Source organism: Trachemys scripta, chromosome 5, assembly GCF_013100865.1.
Source record: "Trachemys scripta elegans isolate TJP31775 chromosome 5, CAS_Tse_1.0, whole genome shotgun sequence".
Classification (NCBI taxonomy): domain Eukaryota; kingdom Metazoa; phylum Chordata; order Testudines; family Emydidae; genus Trachemys; species Trachemys scripta.
In genome coordinates, this window is record NC_048302.1 from 92457078 (window position 1) to 92472755 (window position 15678).

General features: G+C 38.2%; 1 protein-coding gene across 4 annotated transcripts in view; it reads left to right on the forward strand.

Annotated features, from left to right (window-relative positions):
* The window catches only part of GABRG1 (gamma-aminobutyric acid type A receptor subunit gamma1), a 71905-nt gene that overhangs the window by 31389 nt on the left and 24838 nt on the right, over window positions 1–15678 (forward strand). For 3 of the 4 annotated variants that reach the window (XM_034772596.1, XM_034772597.1, XM_034772599.1), the window contains exon 4: window positions 12923–13143. In XM_034772596.1, the coding sequence (XP_034628487.1) occupies window positions 12923–13143 (221 nt within the window). Of the gene's footprint in view, window positions 1–11445; window positions 11548–12922; window positions 13144–15678 lie in introns of those variants that run through there. The other variant, XM_034772600.1, reaches the window with a different exon arrangement.

Consider the following 15678-nt stretch of genomic DNA (forward strand, 5'->3'; position numbering starts at 1 on the left):
ATCAGCTATGAGTCTAGTCTATGGACTCTGCCCTGTCTCTCTCCATGGAGTGAGTTTTTGTGTAGCACTGCTCCAAAGTGTGCAGGTGATACAAGTTCCCGAGCAAAGACTTTCCCTGTCCTTTCCTGCATGCAGTGGAACTGTGGCAATCCCTTGCTTTTCAGTTTTGGAGAGGCCATGCAAGAGGCATGTTATGGTGATTGAAGAGAGGCATGACAAGCTCCCAATACTTCTTTTATACCACCCTTACATAAAATAGAGCTGGATCCTGTAATTTTTGTTAATCCAAAACTCCCATTAAAATCAATGCATACTCGCACTGAAGGAATGCAGGAAAAGTTCCATAGTTAGGAAATACAGTTATTTTACAGAGCCAAAAGGCATTCTAGGCACTTCACAGCACAGATAAACCACATGTGATCCCTGCCCCGAAGTATTCAGAATCTAGTTTCACACACGATACTATGGAGGGGAAACAAATAATGGAGAGAGAATGTGGTAATAAAGACAGGGGCCACTTTAATGAGATTGTATAGTTACTAATGGAAAGTGCACATAATGATTGGGGGGAAAACTTTTTGCTTGCATGGTTTTGATGAAAAGTGTATAAAAAAGAAAAATCTCTATCTTGGCTGACTCCCACATCTTTAATATTTAGGTAACAGTTTTGGATCTGCTTCTATTTTAGTGTGGTATTTGTTATTTTTTCTTGAATGTCAATCAAGATGACACTATTTATTCAACTTTTAAAGTATATGAAAGGATTTTTGGTTGTAGAACTTCTGACTAGAATACATTCCTGTAATTATACTTCAGTCTTACAGTTTCATTTCCTTATTATTCCTGAACTTGAATTTTTAGCTTGTGTAACTTCTGTGTGACTCTTGCTAGTTATCCATTGAAGGCTCCTGTTACAGCAAGCTAACAGCCATACTTTGAAGCATAGCACCATTATTTTTAATAAGGTAGCAAAAGCACTGGATACGTCAAAGATTCACACGGTACATCAAACATTGCTTCACTAGGCACAGTGAATGGCATGGGCAGTTGTAAGGCTTGTTTTTTCTCATCTTATTGCACCATTCGTTACTTTGATCTGTAGTACTTGCTGATGGTTACTTTTAAATATCAATTTTTAAATGCCATTTTTATTCCTAAATCGTAATCACTAAGAAGCAATACTTCATTTGTAAAAGTTGGTGAGGCTCATTTCCCTGTGGCTGGTAAGGTATAAATGCCCTGATATAGATTACTAAGCATTGTCCTTTATTTGTCCTAGTATAGGATGCTTTGTAGTTTGGTGCATTGGGAATGTGACACAGGATTTCAGTTACTTTTCCTTTTTACACCTTTTAAAGAACAGAACCTTGTTCTGTTAAAATTCAGTTAAAGTATCATACAATGTACATTAAACACATCAGAATAGAAACAGTCTTGGTCAGAAAGTACATTACCATAGGCATTCATTATTCCTATGCTGAAAAATGTAACACCTAATAGTGCATCACTTAATTGTATTTGAAACTGGATATTATTGAATTAAGTGTTCTATTTAATGAATGTAAAGTGACCAGTATAAATAAAGAGTGATACTTGGAGAGAGGTACTGTAGCTATTTGTATTAGTTGTAGGGAGTAAGGGCCTGATCCTGCATATGCTTTAGGATTGTACTTCAGTTTACACATGTAACTAGTCTTATTGACACACACTGGTGGAATCATCTACAGGAGGAGTTGAAACACATGTATGAAAAATGGACAAATCTAAATAAATATATCTATATGGTGTAGTGCCCTAAACCTGCTCTTAAAAAGTAAATATAGTTACAGGTAAGACACACAAGAAATACATAATAAATAATAACTGTCCCACACAGCAACTCACCATCTATTTCTAGAGCTATGTGAACCCTCCACGTTTTGGCTCAGGATGGGTTTGTGAACTGAAGAGACATTGAGAGTGAGCCAATTCCTGAAGCTTTGCTTGACAGCTTTGCTTAGCAGCTGGAGTGCAATGATGTCTAAGAGGAACATGCCACAGTCAGTAGAATCTCTTGGCTTGGTGTGGTGAGGGAGAGAAAAGGGTGGTGGCGAATGAGGCTTACTAAGATTCACAGGTGCAGATGTGCATATAACCTGTATCCATATATGTAAATTTGTCAAAATTTGGGGTAAGGATTCTAAACTTCTAGATCACTGAATCCAAACAACTTGTATGGCTTCTATATGCATATTGTATACAATTCTCACTGTAGTTTTTCTCCGATGACAGTATGTCTCCCATGATGCTCTAATCTCAGGTCAGGTCAGCAGTACCAATCTTTGCTCAGCTCTGGAAACCCCCTCAGCTTTTACAGCTCAAGCCCCTCTTTGAATTGAGCTAACAGAATACAGTTTTTCAATTTACTTTTCTTAATAAGGAAAGGTGGATTTTTAATGTTTTTTGTTTCTGTCAGCATTATGTATGATAGCTGATTTATTATCCACATGTATATTTGATGTTTGCTGATATATATATATATATATATGTAAACAATGAGTAAGCAGATGTCTAAATACTACTTTAGTAAGCGTGGCAGTTGTATTGTGCTTTGCTTTGAAATGTACTTAGCTTTAGAATCCATATGCGTATTAGTATCATTAATCACTGTTATTTTATAATTTCACATGGCCCTATAAACATACACAGTACTGAACAAATATCAGTTTACATTCTCATTCTCTTATATCTTAACATTCTCTGTACAGACATTTGGGTATTTCACAGTAGATGAAACTTATTGTTCCAGATCTTGCATTGCAGTTGCTTTGCCTCACATCACAGCTATTGTAAAGTAACGCAAAACTTGTCATATCCACTTATAGGAAGATTACCGCAGTATATGAGGATCTTCCAGTTATGTGGTGCGGAATAGCAGATCCTATGCCACTCCCCCTTCCCATGGCTGGTGCAAGGGGTGTGGCTGGGAGAGAAAAGGAAAGGAAGTGTCTCTAAGGGAACCTTTGGACAGTTGGCACATGCTAAAGCAGCTTTCAGGGATTCAACTAGAACTGGCCCAGAATGGCAATGTCACCTTTGCATCCCTCTCCCAAGTAACATTGTGCTCTTCTCAGCCACCGCTGAGAATCTGGGCAATTGTCTCTTAACAGACTTACTGTCTACAGGAGTTGATCTATTTATGGTTCCACAAAGTTTTTTTTTTAAATGCTCTTCAGTGGAAAGATACCCTGATTTGTGCATGCCACCTATGAATCCTTTGATATATGGCTTTTGTCATTTTAACACCGTATGCCTAGGCAACTTTATGCTGTAGTGAAATTTTAAATCATATATATCCAGCCAGCTAATTTTTGACTGTCTATCTATAAAATAACTCTGCTGTTTAAACCACAGTTGGCTTAGTTTTTCCATATCTAAAACTATCATTGGATAATTGACAAAATATATGGTGCTAGATCCTCAGCTGATATAAACTAATATAACTCCATTGACTTCAGTGGAGTATGCTATATGTATACAAGCTGAAGATTTGGCTCATGCTATCTTAGACATCTTAGACAAAACAACAATATGAATGGCCAAACCATCACCAAAGACAGAGGGTTTTTGTTTTGGTGTATTAATGTTTCCTGGCTTTCCAATATTTGATATATATTTCAATTGTTGATGTATATCTACACTATTACCTATATCTTTTTAAAAAGTATTTGAAATTAGTAATTGAAAGATACAGTTTTGGGAAATGAAATTCCACCTGGAAATCTGCTGCCTTTTTTTAACCATGTTTTAGTATCTGCTATTAAACATAAGTATCAAATTCTGCTAATGCTATACAAGACCATATGTTCCTCTTCATAGCCTTCACTCCCCTCTCCTTCTTCTATTCAACTTGCTCCCAACACACACAGGCTACTTGGCTGCATTTTTTGTGAGATTTCCAGTCAGCCCCTCTCTCTGGTGATCTGTAGGACAGACTCACTATTTTTCATTTCTTGTACCATTTTTAACTTCCTAGCCTTCCTGTGCAAATAATGCCTTTGATGTTGTGTTCAAGTTGTGAGAATCATCCTACCAAACTTAATGTGAAATCCTAATAGACAGAAATTATCATGCAATAGTTACTTTTACAGTTCATCTTGCCTAACTAACATTTAAAATACACTTTGAGATCCTTAGAAGAAAGTCTGTGTTTATGCCATCACGTATACATACTACTCTAGTCAAGAAGTGATGATTTCTCATTGTGGTTGCATTTGTGCATCACAGATGCTAACAGTAAGTAAATTATTTTTTATTTCTTTTTCTTTGCTTATTACTTTTGGTTGAATCTTATACATTCTTATTACCATGTTTTGTCTTAGGTGCTGTGGAAAGTGCATCAATAACATTTTACTTCAGACAGTTTGGGTTTTTTTTTTGCCTTTTTGTTGGTTTGGCATAAAATAATAATTTATTGATACTTTTTTTTTGAAGTATCAATAAATATCTCTGAACATCATAGATCAAATCTCACTTTAATAGAGGTTACCTCAAAATGAATGTTGAAGCATTTTTGAGATTTTACAGCATAATTGAATCTTGTGCAATTTGTTCCCTTAAAATTTGCACCCACATCTTTGTGCCTTCAGCTCAATTATGGATGATTGGGCTTGAGTCTCTCTAGTTATATGATAGTGGGTGTAACTCAAGAAGTCAGAGGTGCAGTTACTCAGGTTTACAGGTCACTGATGTCAACCACAAAAAGGGAAGATGAACCCTAGCCCCTTTCAGCATTCACCCCATGGCTCTTTGTGTATTTACACCTTATGATGCTGTTTGGCTGAGTAGCCTTCTCTTTCATTGCTTTGAGGTTTTTATAGGAATGGCAACAGCAGGCATACTTATGTTTAAATGAAAAGCAATGCATCACTTTCAGCAAGGGAACTCCTGTGTGTTTAAAACAAATAAATAAAACCCAAACTCTCAAGTGCCATAATTGCAGGAAGTACTCTAATAAATATTTCAGGTAGAAAAATAATTAACAGGCATGATATTTATTAGTAGTCTCTAATTTATACAGAAGAGTCAAAATAACTCTTATTATTTATTTATACAACCACTTATCTGTTTTTCACATTCATAATGGCCCAGATTAGTGTGTACACCAGATGTAACAACAAAGAATATGAATTTATCTGCTGTATTATTACAATTTAGGGAGTCAAATGGACTTTTTCTATACACCCCTTGTGAACATGTCATTGCAGTATTATTTCCATTAGCCTGGCATATGCTCACATGACAGTCTATATAGTAAGATCTGTTAATGGGAATTATCTGATTGGTTTAATGTTTCCAACCACTGATGAAACTGTGTTCTGTTCAATAAAGTTCCTACAAGCCCCGGCTGCCTCTCCTCCCCATCAACACAATATCAAAAATGTCAGATTTATAGGTCAAAATGTATTGCGACTCATTGGGCTTCCCATATCTGGCCTTAGGGTCCTAAGGAAATAACCAAAAGTGTTTGCTGAAACAAGTAATTTAATTTCAGCTTCAGTCCCAGGCATGGGGATCTGCTGTTGATGAATCCATTGCTAAGCCTGAAGCAGTTCCCATAGTTTATAAAAGGGGATTTTAAAATAACTCACCAAAGAGAGCAGCCACATTTTTAGAACTTTTGTTAGAGTAGCTATAAATGAAAGAATGCTAAATATTTTAATACTGGAGATCTTGCTTGAAAGCCCTTGCTTACATGCAGGTAGAGGGGTGTGTGTGTGTATGTGTGAGAGAGAGAAAATAAGTGCTCACGGACAGCATGCTGGTGAGATGCTGATAAAAACAGCTAATGCTGATAGTTTTATTCCATGCATTCCTGCCTTTTAGATCATATTTTCACTATTTTGTATTTGACTGCCTTGATCGCCTAACCCTTTTATCCCCACACCAAACTGTGTCTGTGGAATTTAGTAATTCTCTCCTTATTGATAAGAACAGAATGCCAGTATATTTTCTTTAACTTTCCTGAAGAAGAATAAAAAATTTCCCTTTTTCTTGAAATCTCTTCCTGAAAACTCTTTCTTTCAGTTTAAGTTTTCAGCCAGAACCAACCAAAGAGGGCAATGACCTCTAGACAGAACTGAACTGAGATGAATTAAATGGGTTTTCTTCTTCATCTCTGCAGCTCATTTGAAGCAAGCTGCACTGCAGACCTTTGCTGAGTCTTCATCTCAGACTTTGGCTGAAGCAAGTCTTATGCTATTTCTTGGACTTCTGGCTTAGGGAAATATGGTTGTATTTGTGTTTGTCCCATAAAGAATGAGGACATTTTTACTCTTAATTTCCTGTTTCCCATATAAAATATGCTCCAATTAGCATGTCCCCGCTAGCATGACAGAACCACTTTGCTGCACATTACTCTTTAATACACGCTTTTATTGTGGAATAGAAAATCAGTTATGAGACTACTAGAAAAAAATTAAGAAATGAACAGTTTCCTTTTTTGTTGGATTTTACTTACTCTTTGGAGTCACTGTACTCCTCAGCATGCTGGAATGACACATGGTTTCCATCACAGTGATTGTAGTTAGGCCTCAGAATCGATGTTGTTGTTCCAGATGCAATAGCTGGTTTACAACCTGTGCAATAACTTTTGCAGAATTAGTTACATCCATGTAGAACATCACAGAGCAGGGTCTGTTTCCTTTTCTCAGGCCCTTCCAACAAAAAGTCAAGTATCTAGCTGTACTTGAATGCTGACTATGCATATTTTTTCATTTGCTATTTGAAATTGTGACAGATCTCAGGAGTTGTCTAATTTAAATACCATGTAGTGACTGTTCCTGATTTTCTTAGTGCAGTTACTTTTTATTATTGATTGATTTTTTTCATTGGGACTACTCAGCTGAGTAATTGCTCAACTGTTCACAATCTAGCTGTTTGATGGTCATCCATCACTATTCATTATTTTCTCCACTTTGAATTATGTTACAGTGCTGCAGAATAATATTTGTGCCACAGTTGAAAAGAGATGGAGAAAAATTGAGGTAAGCTTTAAATAATTAGGCAGGCTAGCTCTTTCTTCAAGTCATGGGAGAGCAGAGTTCTAAAGAGTTCAGTGTCTAATCAAATGGCAAATATAAGCTAACGTGTCATGGTCATTGAACCCTAGGTATAATTTGAGGCTAAATGTGAATGAGCACACATTTGCTGAGGCCATAGATTAAATCTGTTTTAGTTTGCATGGCTATTTTATCACTCGTGTCATTTCAAAGAGAAAGCAGTAAACCATTTTTATTTTAAAATTTTTATTTTGTGGCACTGAAAGGCAAAATGTTTGATGAAAGACTAATGGAAAGTGATAGAATTGTTAAATGTAACTTTCTGTACCAAAATAAGAGAGATAAAATAATCATCTGGAGAGAGATACTGCAGTAAAGGAGTATATTATAAATCTAAATTACTATTCTGCTGGATAGTATAGAAGTAAACTATTAGTTTCTACACACACTATGACCTTCAATCATCTGGCTGTGGCAAGCACTGCAGACAGGATACTGGACTAGATGGATGTTGAGTCTGATTCAGATCATAGGAACTGCCACACTTATTCAGCAAATTTTAGGAGCCAGACTTCTCCCTCTTGTAGAGAAAGGACAGTTCCTTCAGTAAATAGGGAATGAAATAGGTAGCGGTTTCATCTTCCAGAATTCATGAATCCACTAAGATCAGTGCAGATGTTGATGTCACTGGCAACACAGATATCAGGCCAACACCAGAGGCAGGATCTTTCTCTGGTCTTTCTCTTCCCACCTCTCCTTACCACAGCCTTCAGTGCTGGCTGTTGCACCCAAAAACCTCTTGAAAGTGTCAGTCAGCTGTGCAGAGGGGTTCCGTAGAAAAGTAATGCAGCCAGAGAATGTATTATGGATTCTCAAAAATAGTGGTCTCTCATGCAGATAAGGAAAGATGAGAATGCTTTGGAGGTGGCAGAGAAAGGGAGTGAGTTGCATGTGGAGGGCCCCCTCTCTTCCATCCCTCTCTCACGGATCCATGAAATTGGGTACAATGTTGCACAGCAGTGAAATACTCAGCAACAGATTATTAATTTTGTTGTATTATATTTTATGCATTAGGTTGTATTTGAACAGTGATAAATGTTGCATGCAAGGTGTCAGCAAAGTTGTGCCATTTTTTAAAAGGGGGAATAGTTAAGTACTGTGCAATTTATGACTATGTCTAGAACTTGTATTCAGAGCTAAAATGCAAGATAATATAAGCAGCTGGCTTGGTTCGGCTGTTCCCTTGCTGGAAATCCCATTTTCCTTCAAAATCTTCTAGTAGTTTTTCTTCCTTTTTAACCTTAGTTTGTTGAGGTGATAACTGTTCTGTGGCTGCTTGAAATTTTCCTGCTCTGGTGGGTTTGACTGTAATGTTACTTTGACATATTTCTTTTTTGCAGCTCTACTGTGAAAAGTGAATATTTAAAATGGTACCTTCTTACTCTCCTGATTTGCTCCTTTTGTATATTGAAAATATCATCTGCTGATTCATTCACCTAGTGACTACTTTTTACTCCAGTTAATGCTGCAGAGGCAGCTCTAGAAAAGGGAGCTGGAGTCTGTTCTGTTCTTGTGTCTTCAAAAGAATTACTTACTCAGTTTCAATTAAACTTGTGCAGCCCATTGAAGTCACTTGAGGGGGGTGGGGAAGTTCTCCATTGTACTATGTTTTGTGTGATCATTTATACCAGTGCAGAGTGAGTGCCAAAGGGTGCCTGCCATTCTGACTTGCTAGCATTTTGCATCCACTTTGAACTGCTGTAGCTGACTACACAAAGGACAGGCAAATGGAGAGTCAGGCTCTCTTTTGAAGGCAAAATTTAAAGACAAAGGGGTTGCACAGATATAACCAGTGGCCTAATTTGACCTCTGGAACCACAACTGCTGGTGTTAGTAGCCGTCAAGAAATAAATCAGACTTTTAGATCCAGATGATCCCAGGTCAGTCTACATGATTAGCAGTTACAGCCCCCCCAGTCTCCTCCCTCCCACCTTTTTCCTTATATACTGATCATTTTTGAACAGGAAATCACTCAAAGAGAATAAGCAAAGTCCCCCAATGCCTTATTGGCAGAGTGATTTTTCAGAAAATAGAGACACTTCAAATTGTAATTGTGTTTAAAGTCTTTGCAATTTCTGACAAGATTGTGGATATGACTGAGACTTGTTTCGCTCTGTGTAAGGGGCCAAATAGCTAATCCACCCCAGGAGTAGCCCAGGAAAAGAACAGTGACACAGAGGGTAATAATTCCTTCCCTGATCTCCCGCTCCTTGATTCAGAGAGTCAGTAACTTTTACTGCTATGCCACCCCTATGCTAGCTCAGCTGTGCAGGTTGGCATATGGGGCAAGGGAGAGGGAAGAGAGTTGGGGCAGTGCATTCTCTACACATGTGGACCCATAGAACTTTTCACAGGGTGGGGGAATGGGTCAGGTCTTATATTCCCTTCTTCCCATTCATGACATAAAAGGGCAAGTCACTATCTTTCCCTGTATCAGTCACTTAACATCTTTAAACTGTTATTAGGGTGACCAGACAGCAAATGTGAAAAATCAGGATGGGGGTGGGGAGTAATAGGAGCCTATATAAGAAAAATACTCCAAAATCGGGACTGTCCCTATAAAATCAGGACATCTGGTCACCGTAACTGTGATAGACATAACTTGTTCCAAGTGTGTTATGTTACAATTATTCAGCTGATATTTTGTTTCCCCCTGGGCTCTTTTCCTACCTCTCTTTTCTGTGTTTTCTTCCATTCATCCCATTAGCCATGGAATCCTCTCTTTGGTTTGCCTGCCTTGGCATCTCTCACCCCTCAAGGCACTTCTGAAAACATATGTCAAAGTTCAGGGCAACTGCACTTGTATTCCCCTCCATGGTCCCTCAAGAGCACTGACTCTAGGCTCCTTGCTCTTCAGCAGTCACCTCTCTTGGGCAGTGACCAACATTTCACTTCGTCCTCAACAAGGTTTTTTTCCAGGCTGCACAGTTCCCTGACTGTGTTGTGATGTCCACAGCAAGCCAGCATCTACACTTTGCTTTCTCTTCAAAGGCTATGAACAGCTTAATTGCCAGCAGTTATAAGTTACCCCAAAGTCTTTTATAAGCAAGCACATTTATTCTTAAGGTGAAGGCACTGTACAGAAAACCTATTAAAAACAATAAAAGAACCTACACACATGCAAATGAACTTACCCGAGATCACACCCAAACTCCAACAAGGGCTCTTGTCAGAGTCATTCCTGCAAGCTCCACAAAGGAGTTTTTCTGTGCTTACAACAGCTTTAGCTCAGAAATCCATTCTTGTATGGGCCATTGTTCAACACAGTCTTTTGAAGTGCATATCACCTCCAACTGTTTACGTACCATCTTCACCCCAGAGAGGTTACATAGAATCCCAATCCACAGTAATACATAACCTTTGCTTATAGTACAATGGACTCCAAAGATACTTACATTTAACTCAGTAAGGTTTTTTTAGAAAATTGCCATGTCTGCCACAACATACTTAATCAAAAAGACCTTCAAACCCAATTCTCCCATCAATAAAATGTGACATTTTTCTTTTTTATATAGTCAGCTAAACAAATAAAACATCCAGCAGTTGAAAAGTAGGGTTAGCAATATGTGCCAAACATCATGATTCAATCATATGTCTTTTCCCTCCACCCTAGGTTGCAAAAGGAACATTTGAAAATTAGGAAATGCCAGAATTAAGATTGCCCATGGAACATTAATTCTATTCCCTTGTGTACATGCATTCTGATACAATTTTTAATTAAATGATCACATACTATTTTTCCACATGTCTCCCTGCTTCATTCAATGCACAGGATGGACAGTGCTCAGGGAATGAGACAGTTGCTCCATATTTTTATCATCATCATTCAATTAGTGATCCCTGCCATATTTACTATACCCCATCCAAAACCTGCACCAAACATTGAATCATTCATTTCCTTGTGGTCTTTTCTCTGACACTCATTTATTTTGTCTCTGAATGTTTCACAAACATTAAATTTAATCTTAACAACCTTCTGGGAAACAAGTATTAGTATCCCCATTTTGCAGAGCGGGGAATTAAAACTAAGACAGTGATTTTCCTGAGGCAGTGAATCAGCAGCATCTCTTATTGATCTTATGCTTTATGTTATTAGATACAGGAAGGGCCAGATCTCCAGGTGGTGTCAATTGGCAATGGCTCTATTAACTTCAGTGAAATTATGGCTAGTTTACACCCACTGAAGATCTGGCCCAAGCTTTTTATTTAGCAAGTATAGTTTCCTTCTTCCTTCCTTCCTTTGTAAAATCCGGCTGATTTTTATGTTGCTGAAAACACATTGAACTGAACATATTTTGGGTATATTCATTTCTTAGAAAACAAAGACATTAATCCCTCTGCAGTCAGTTTTACTTTTATATGACCGACACTGTATCTTGTTTTCTGGACAGACCAACATTTCGAGGCTGTATTTGAGTGACCCAGGTCAAATAATTGAGCACTACACGTAAGTGGAGTCCACTGTAATTGATAATGCCTTCCTTTTTCATGGCATTGAATTCTATGCAAGACAATTTATATTATATAATAGGGCAGATTGACCCTCCAAGTTAAAGCTGTGGCGATTTCCCCCACCCCAGGAAATGATGTGTTGTTCCCCTCCCCTGGCAAAACTAGCACCTCTACAAAAGACCAAAGCCAGCTGCATGAAGACCCTGTGCCCCTACACAGGGTCAGCCCCTCCGGTCACACTCCCTGTGGCTACAGCTGTCTCTGGGACGAGGATAGAGAGCTATGTGGAAAGGTACATCTCTACCCTAGCCTTCCAAGTCGTCTTGTTCCTCAGAGCAGACTCTTGATGCACTGAAAGCCTGTGCAAGGTCTCTGTGGGGAAAGAAACACTGTTGCAGACACTTCCATGCATGGATGGTCCCTTCCCTTATGGGATTCAAGGGCCTAATATGACCCTGTTACAGTAACCAAACTCTCTTCAGAGGAGATAGTGTCAAGTTGCTCCTTTGTCTTAAGTGCAGAGCAGCCCTGAAGGATTTCTGAAGAACAAATCTAACAGAGCCGTAAAATTTCTCCCCTCCCACGCTGTACAGTTACTATTGTCATATGAAGATGCAGACTAAATTGTCTAATGAGAATCCTGGTTTCTTTGTTTTTTTATTACCATTCTTCTGTTCTGGACATAAAATATCTACTAAGGAAATTACTTTCCATCAAGATAAGATGTTACTTACAGCCTGAAACAGATATGTGGTTTTCTTTAACAAGGTTTGCTTCCTACTGTGGACTTCTGGTCCTTATGCAGAGAGTGTTCATGATCAAAATTTACATGGCAAATGGTGAAGTTTCCCTTGCTGCGTGTTCATGAATTTTTCAAACTGTGTTTAACTTGACTGGTAGACAAATTCCATAATTTTTGTCATGAGACATTCATGGAAATTTTGAAAAATTACCACATTTTACCCATAGGAAAACTTTTCACAAAATGCTCAAGATAATTAAAAAAAAACCCCAACAACAACCAGGCCTAGAAACTTGGGTCTAAACAAGTTATGCTTGGTGAAAGAGTAGTTCTATCTGCATTGTGAGCCTTTGGGCTGCTCTAACTCGCATCTAGGTACCTATGGTCCCAAGTGGCTGTTCTGGCAACTGATTTAGTCATGTCCCCCATTCCTCAGTTACTCCTTTTATATCAGAGGCTAGAAGTGCTGTGCACTCCTCAAGCGCTGCAAAGGAGTCCATAGCAGAATGAAGGCGCTGACCTTAAGTTTAACTTTTTTAAAAAAATATTTGGCATATAGGCTTTGGTTGTGTGTGTATGTGTGTGTGTGTAAATATAAAAAACTATATGGTTGTTTCTCTTTTTCTAGGAATACACCATAGATATAATTTTTGCCCAGACTTGGTATGATAGTCGCCTAAAGTTTAACAGCTCAATGAAAGTGCTTATGCTTAATAGCAATATGGTTGGAAAAATTTGGATTCCAGACACTTTCTTCCGGAACTCAAGAAAATCTGATGCTCATTGGATCACCACTCCAAATCGTTTGCTTCGAATCTGGAGTGATGGACGAGTATTATATACTCTGAGGTAAGGGCTCATTAACTGGATGTAAAGGAGCTCTTCATTAATATTTTCACTTGTTATATTCTGCAATCCATTACAATTAAACCTATTAATTTTACAACTTTAAAAACAATTGCAAATGGCAGAAATAAATGCATTATCATTAATAAACAAAATATTGTGAATGGGACTTGGAAAGAATGTGTGTGTGTATAGTAAGTTATAGTAAGAAGTAACTTCCAGGTCCCTTTCGCTTCCAAAGTTCAGAGGCTCAGAAACAAATGTGGAGAGGAATTAGTTGTGGCTTAGTCAAGAGGAACATAAAATATATGCTGTTGTAATGTACTGCTCAATAAGAAATTAAATCAGAGCAGGGGGCAGATTTGTTTTATTTAGATACAAGAAGACAGTAAAGATAAATAAGATTAATGTAATGTGACAAGCCAATACCATAATTTGTGTTTAACTCTTGAAGTGTCACCACTCCAGCTGTACACTGGATAGCAGACTTACTGGACTGAATTGAACTCTTAACTATCCTGTAGAGCTATATTTCACAAGATTATGTTTGAATAAAAGAAAGCACTCAGTTAAAATATTAGTCATAAATACTTATATATATGTGGGGTAGGAGTGCCCCTCATGGGAAACAGTTGTTTGCCAGTATAGGATAGTATAGTATGTAATAATCCTTTAGAAGGAAAAATAATCTAACATGATTTAAAGAACAGTGTTAACTTGATTTTTTAAAAATATCTTATTTTGAAGAGTGCAGTTTTCTGATAGAGACTTCTGATATAGCCCTCTTTAAAGAGTATATCCTCTTCGGTAGAATTTCCTGTATAGAGTTTTATGCTCATCTGCTAATGTTCAAAATGTTTGTTAACTTTTTGGAGCACCACCACCAAACCTGCTCATACCCATATCTTCTACTGTCTTCCAGCCAGCTTGCTGCGTGTCCAATTGCAGTTCCAGGTTTGTTGCTGCTGTTTCTGGTTAACATTCTTTTAGAAGGCCTAGGGAAGAGCATTCATGTAAGCTCTCCAAGAGCAGTGGATGAGAGTGATGTCACCAAGCTAGTGTATGAGACAGGAAGTGTAATCGACCTTCAGCATAACCCAGTGCTGTCCAATGCACACATTTGTATCAGGGAAAGAGATGCCCTGAATTTGGCCTAAAGTGGAAGTAAATGGAGTAAAACAAAGTTCATATGATAGCAAATGAAGGAGCCACAACAGGATCTGACAACACATCAGGCCATTTGTCTACAATTACCCCTAATGGCCTTAGCCACTTCCCTTTTGGCACTTTGTGGAGCAGGACTGGCACTTCTTCACCTTCAACTTCATAGGCAGGTTGATTTTCCTGAGGTTGGTCAGCTGATCTCTTCAAGACACCCATCTGTGATCCGAAACCTAATTTGTTTTGTCTTAAATAAAAGCTGATTTTATTGGTTAATTATCCAAAAAGAGCAAATCACAGAAAAGAAATCATGGGGAATAAATGCATGTACTGTAGTTAGCTACTTAAAGAAAAAAACAAACATGTGACCCAGTGGACACAAAACTTTCAAATTGAAATATAGTATGTTTTCTACAGCATAGTAGAAGTCCTTTCCTTCTTGCATCCTAAAGTCTATCCGTCTGTCTCAACTGGTCAGGTCAGATTTCCAAAAAGGCCCCAGAGAAGTGTGTATATAAAATAGCAACTTACTTCATAGTCCTATTTTGCTTGTCAGGTTCTCCCCCGGCACCCCTCCAACCACACAGAGATGTGGATATTTAAGCATGGTATTACTCTCAGAAATCAGTTTAGCTGACCCCTACCAAAAAAGAAGGGGAGATTTAATTGCACAAATAGCAGTTAGGTGCCTAATTCCAAGTGGAAGTTAATGGGAGCTGGGGACCTAATTTGTGCCTTTGAAAGTTTTCTGTGTAGATGTAAGGTATAATTTTCAAAAGCCCCTAAATGACTCAGCAGCCTAAGTCCTATTTTCTGGAGTGATTTAGGGCATTTATCTTCTTGAAAATGTTACCCATGGGCATCTTCTCTTTAAGAGCCTGATCCTGCTACTCATATTCGTACCACGAGCTTCATTGAAACTACCTACATGAGTAAGATCTGCAGGATTTAATTCCACTATTGCATGTCTAGTCATCAAGCATAATGATTCCAAATTCCACTTTAAGAGAAGCCAATAGAGTAGGTTATTAGGTGGTCTAACATATACCCATCTATCAATGGCTTTCACATAAAGGACATGTGGTTGAAGACTTTCAGGGGGTGCAGTGAAGGGAGCACAGCTCTGGCACCTCTGCTAATACTGGTGGGGAGCTCTCCCAGTCTTGGGTAAGTGGCACTTTTCTACAATTCCCCCCTCCTCTTTGGTTAGTGAGGGGAGAACTGTGTCTCCTATTTTAATCAGCTTGTACTAGTGAAGAGCTGAAAGGATACAAAAATAGAATGGCATACTTGATATACCTTGTGGGTAGCATAACTGGTCATGCAAACTAGCATGACCAGGCAGACGCATGGGTCTTCAAGTAGTATTTGGTGATG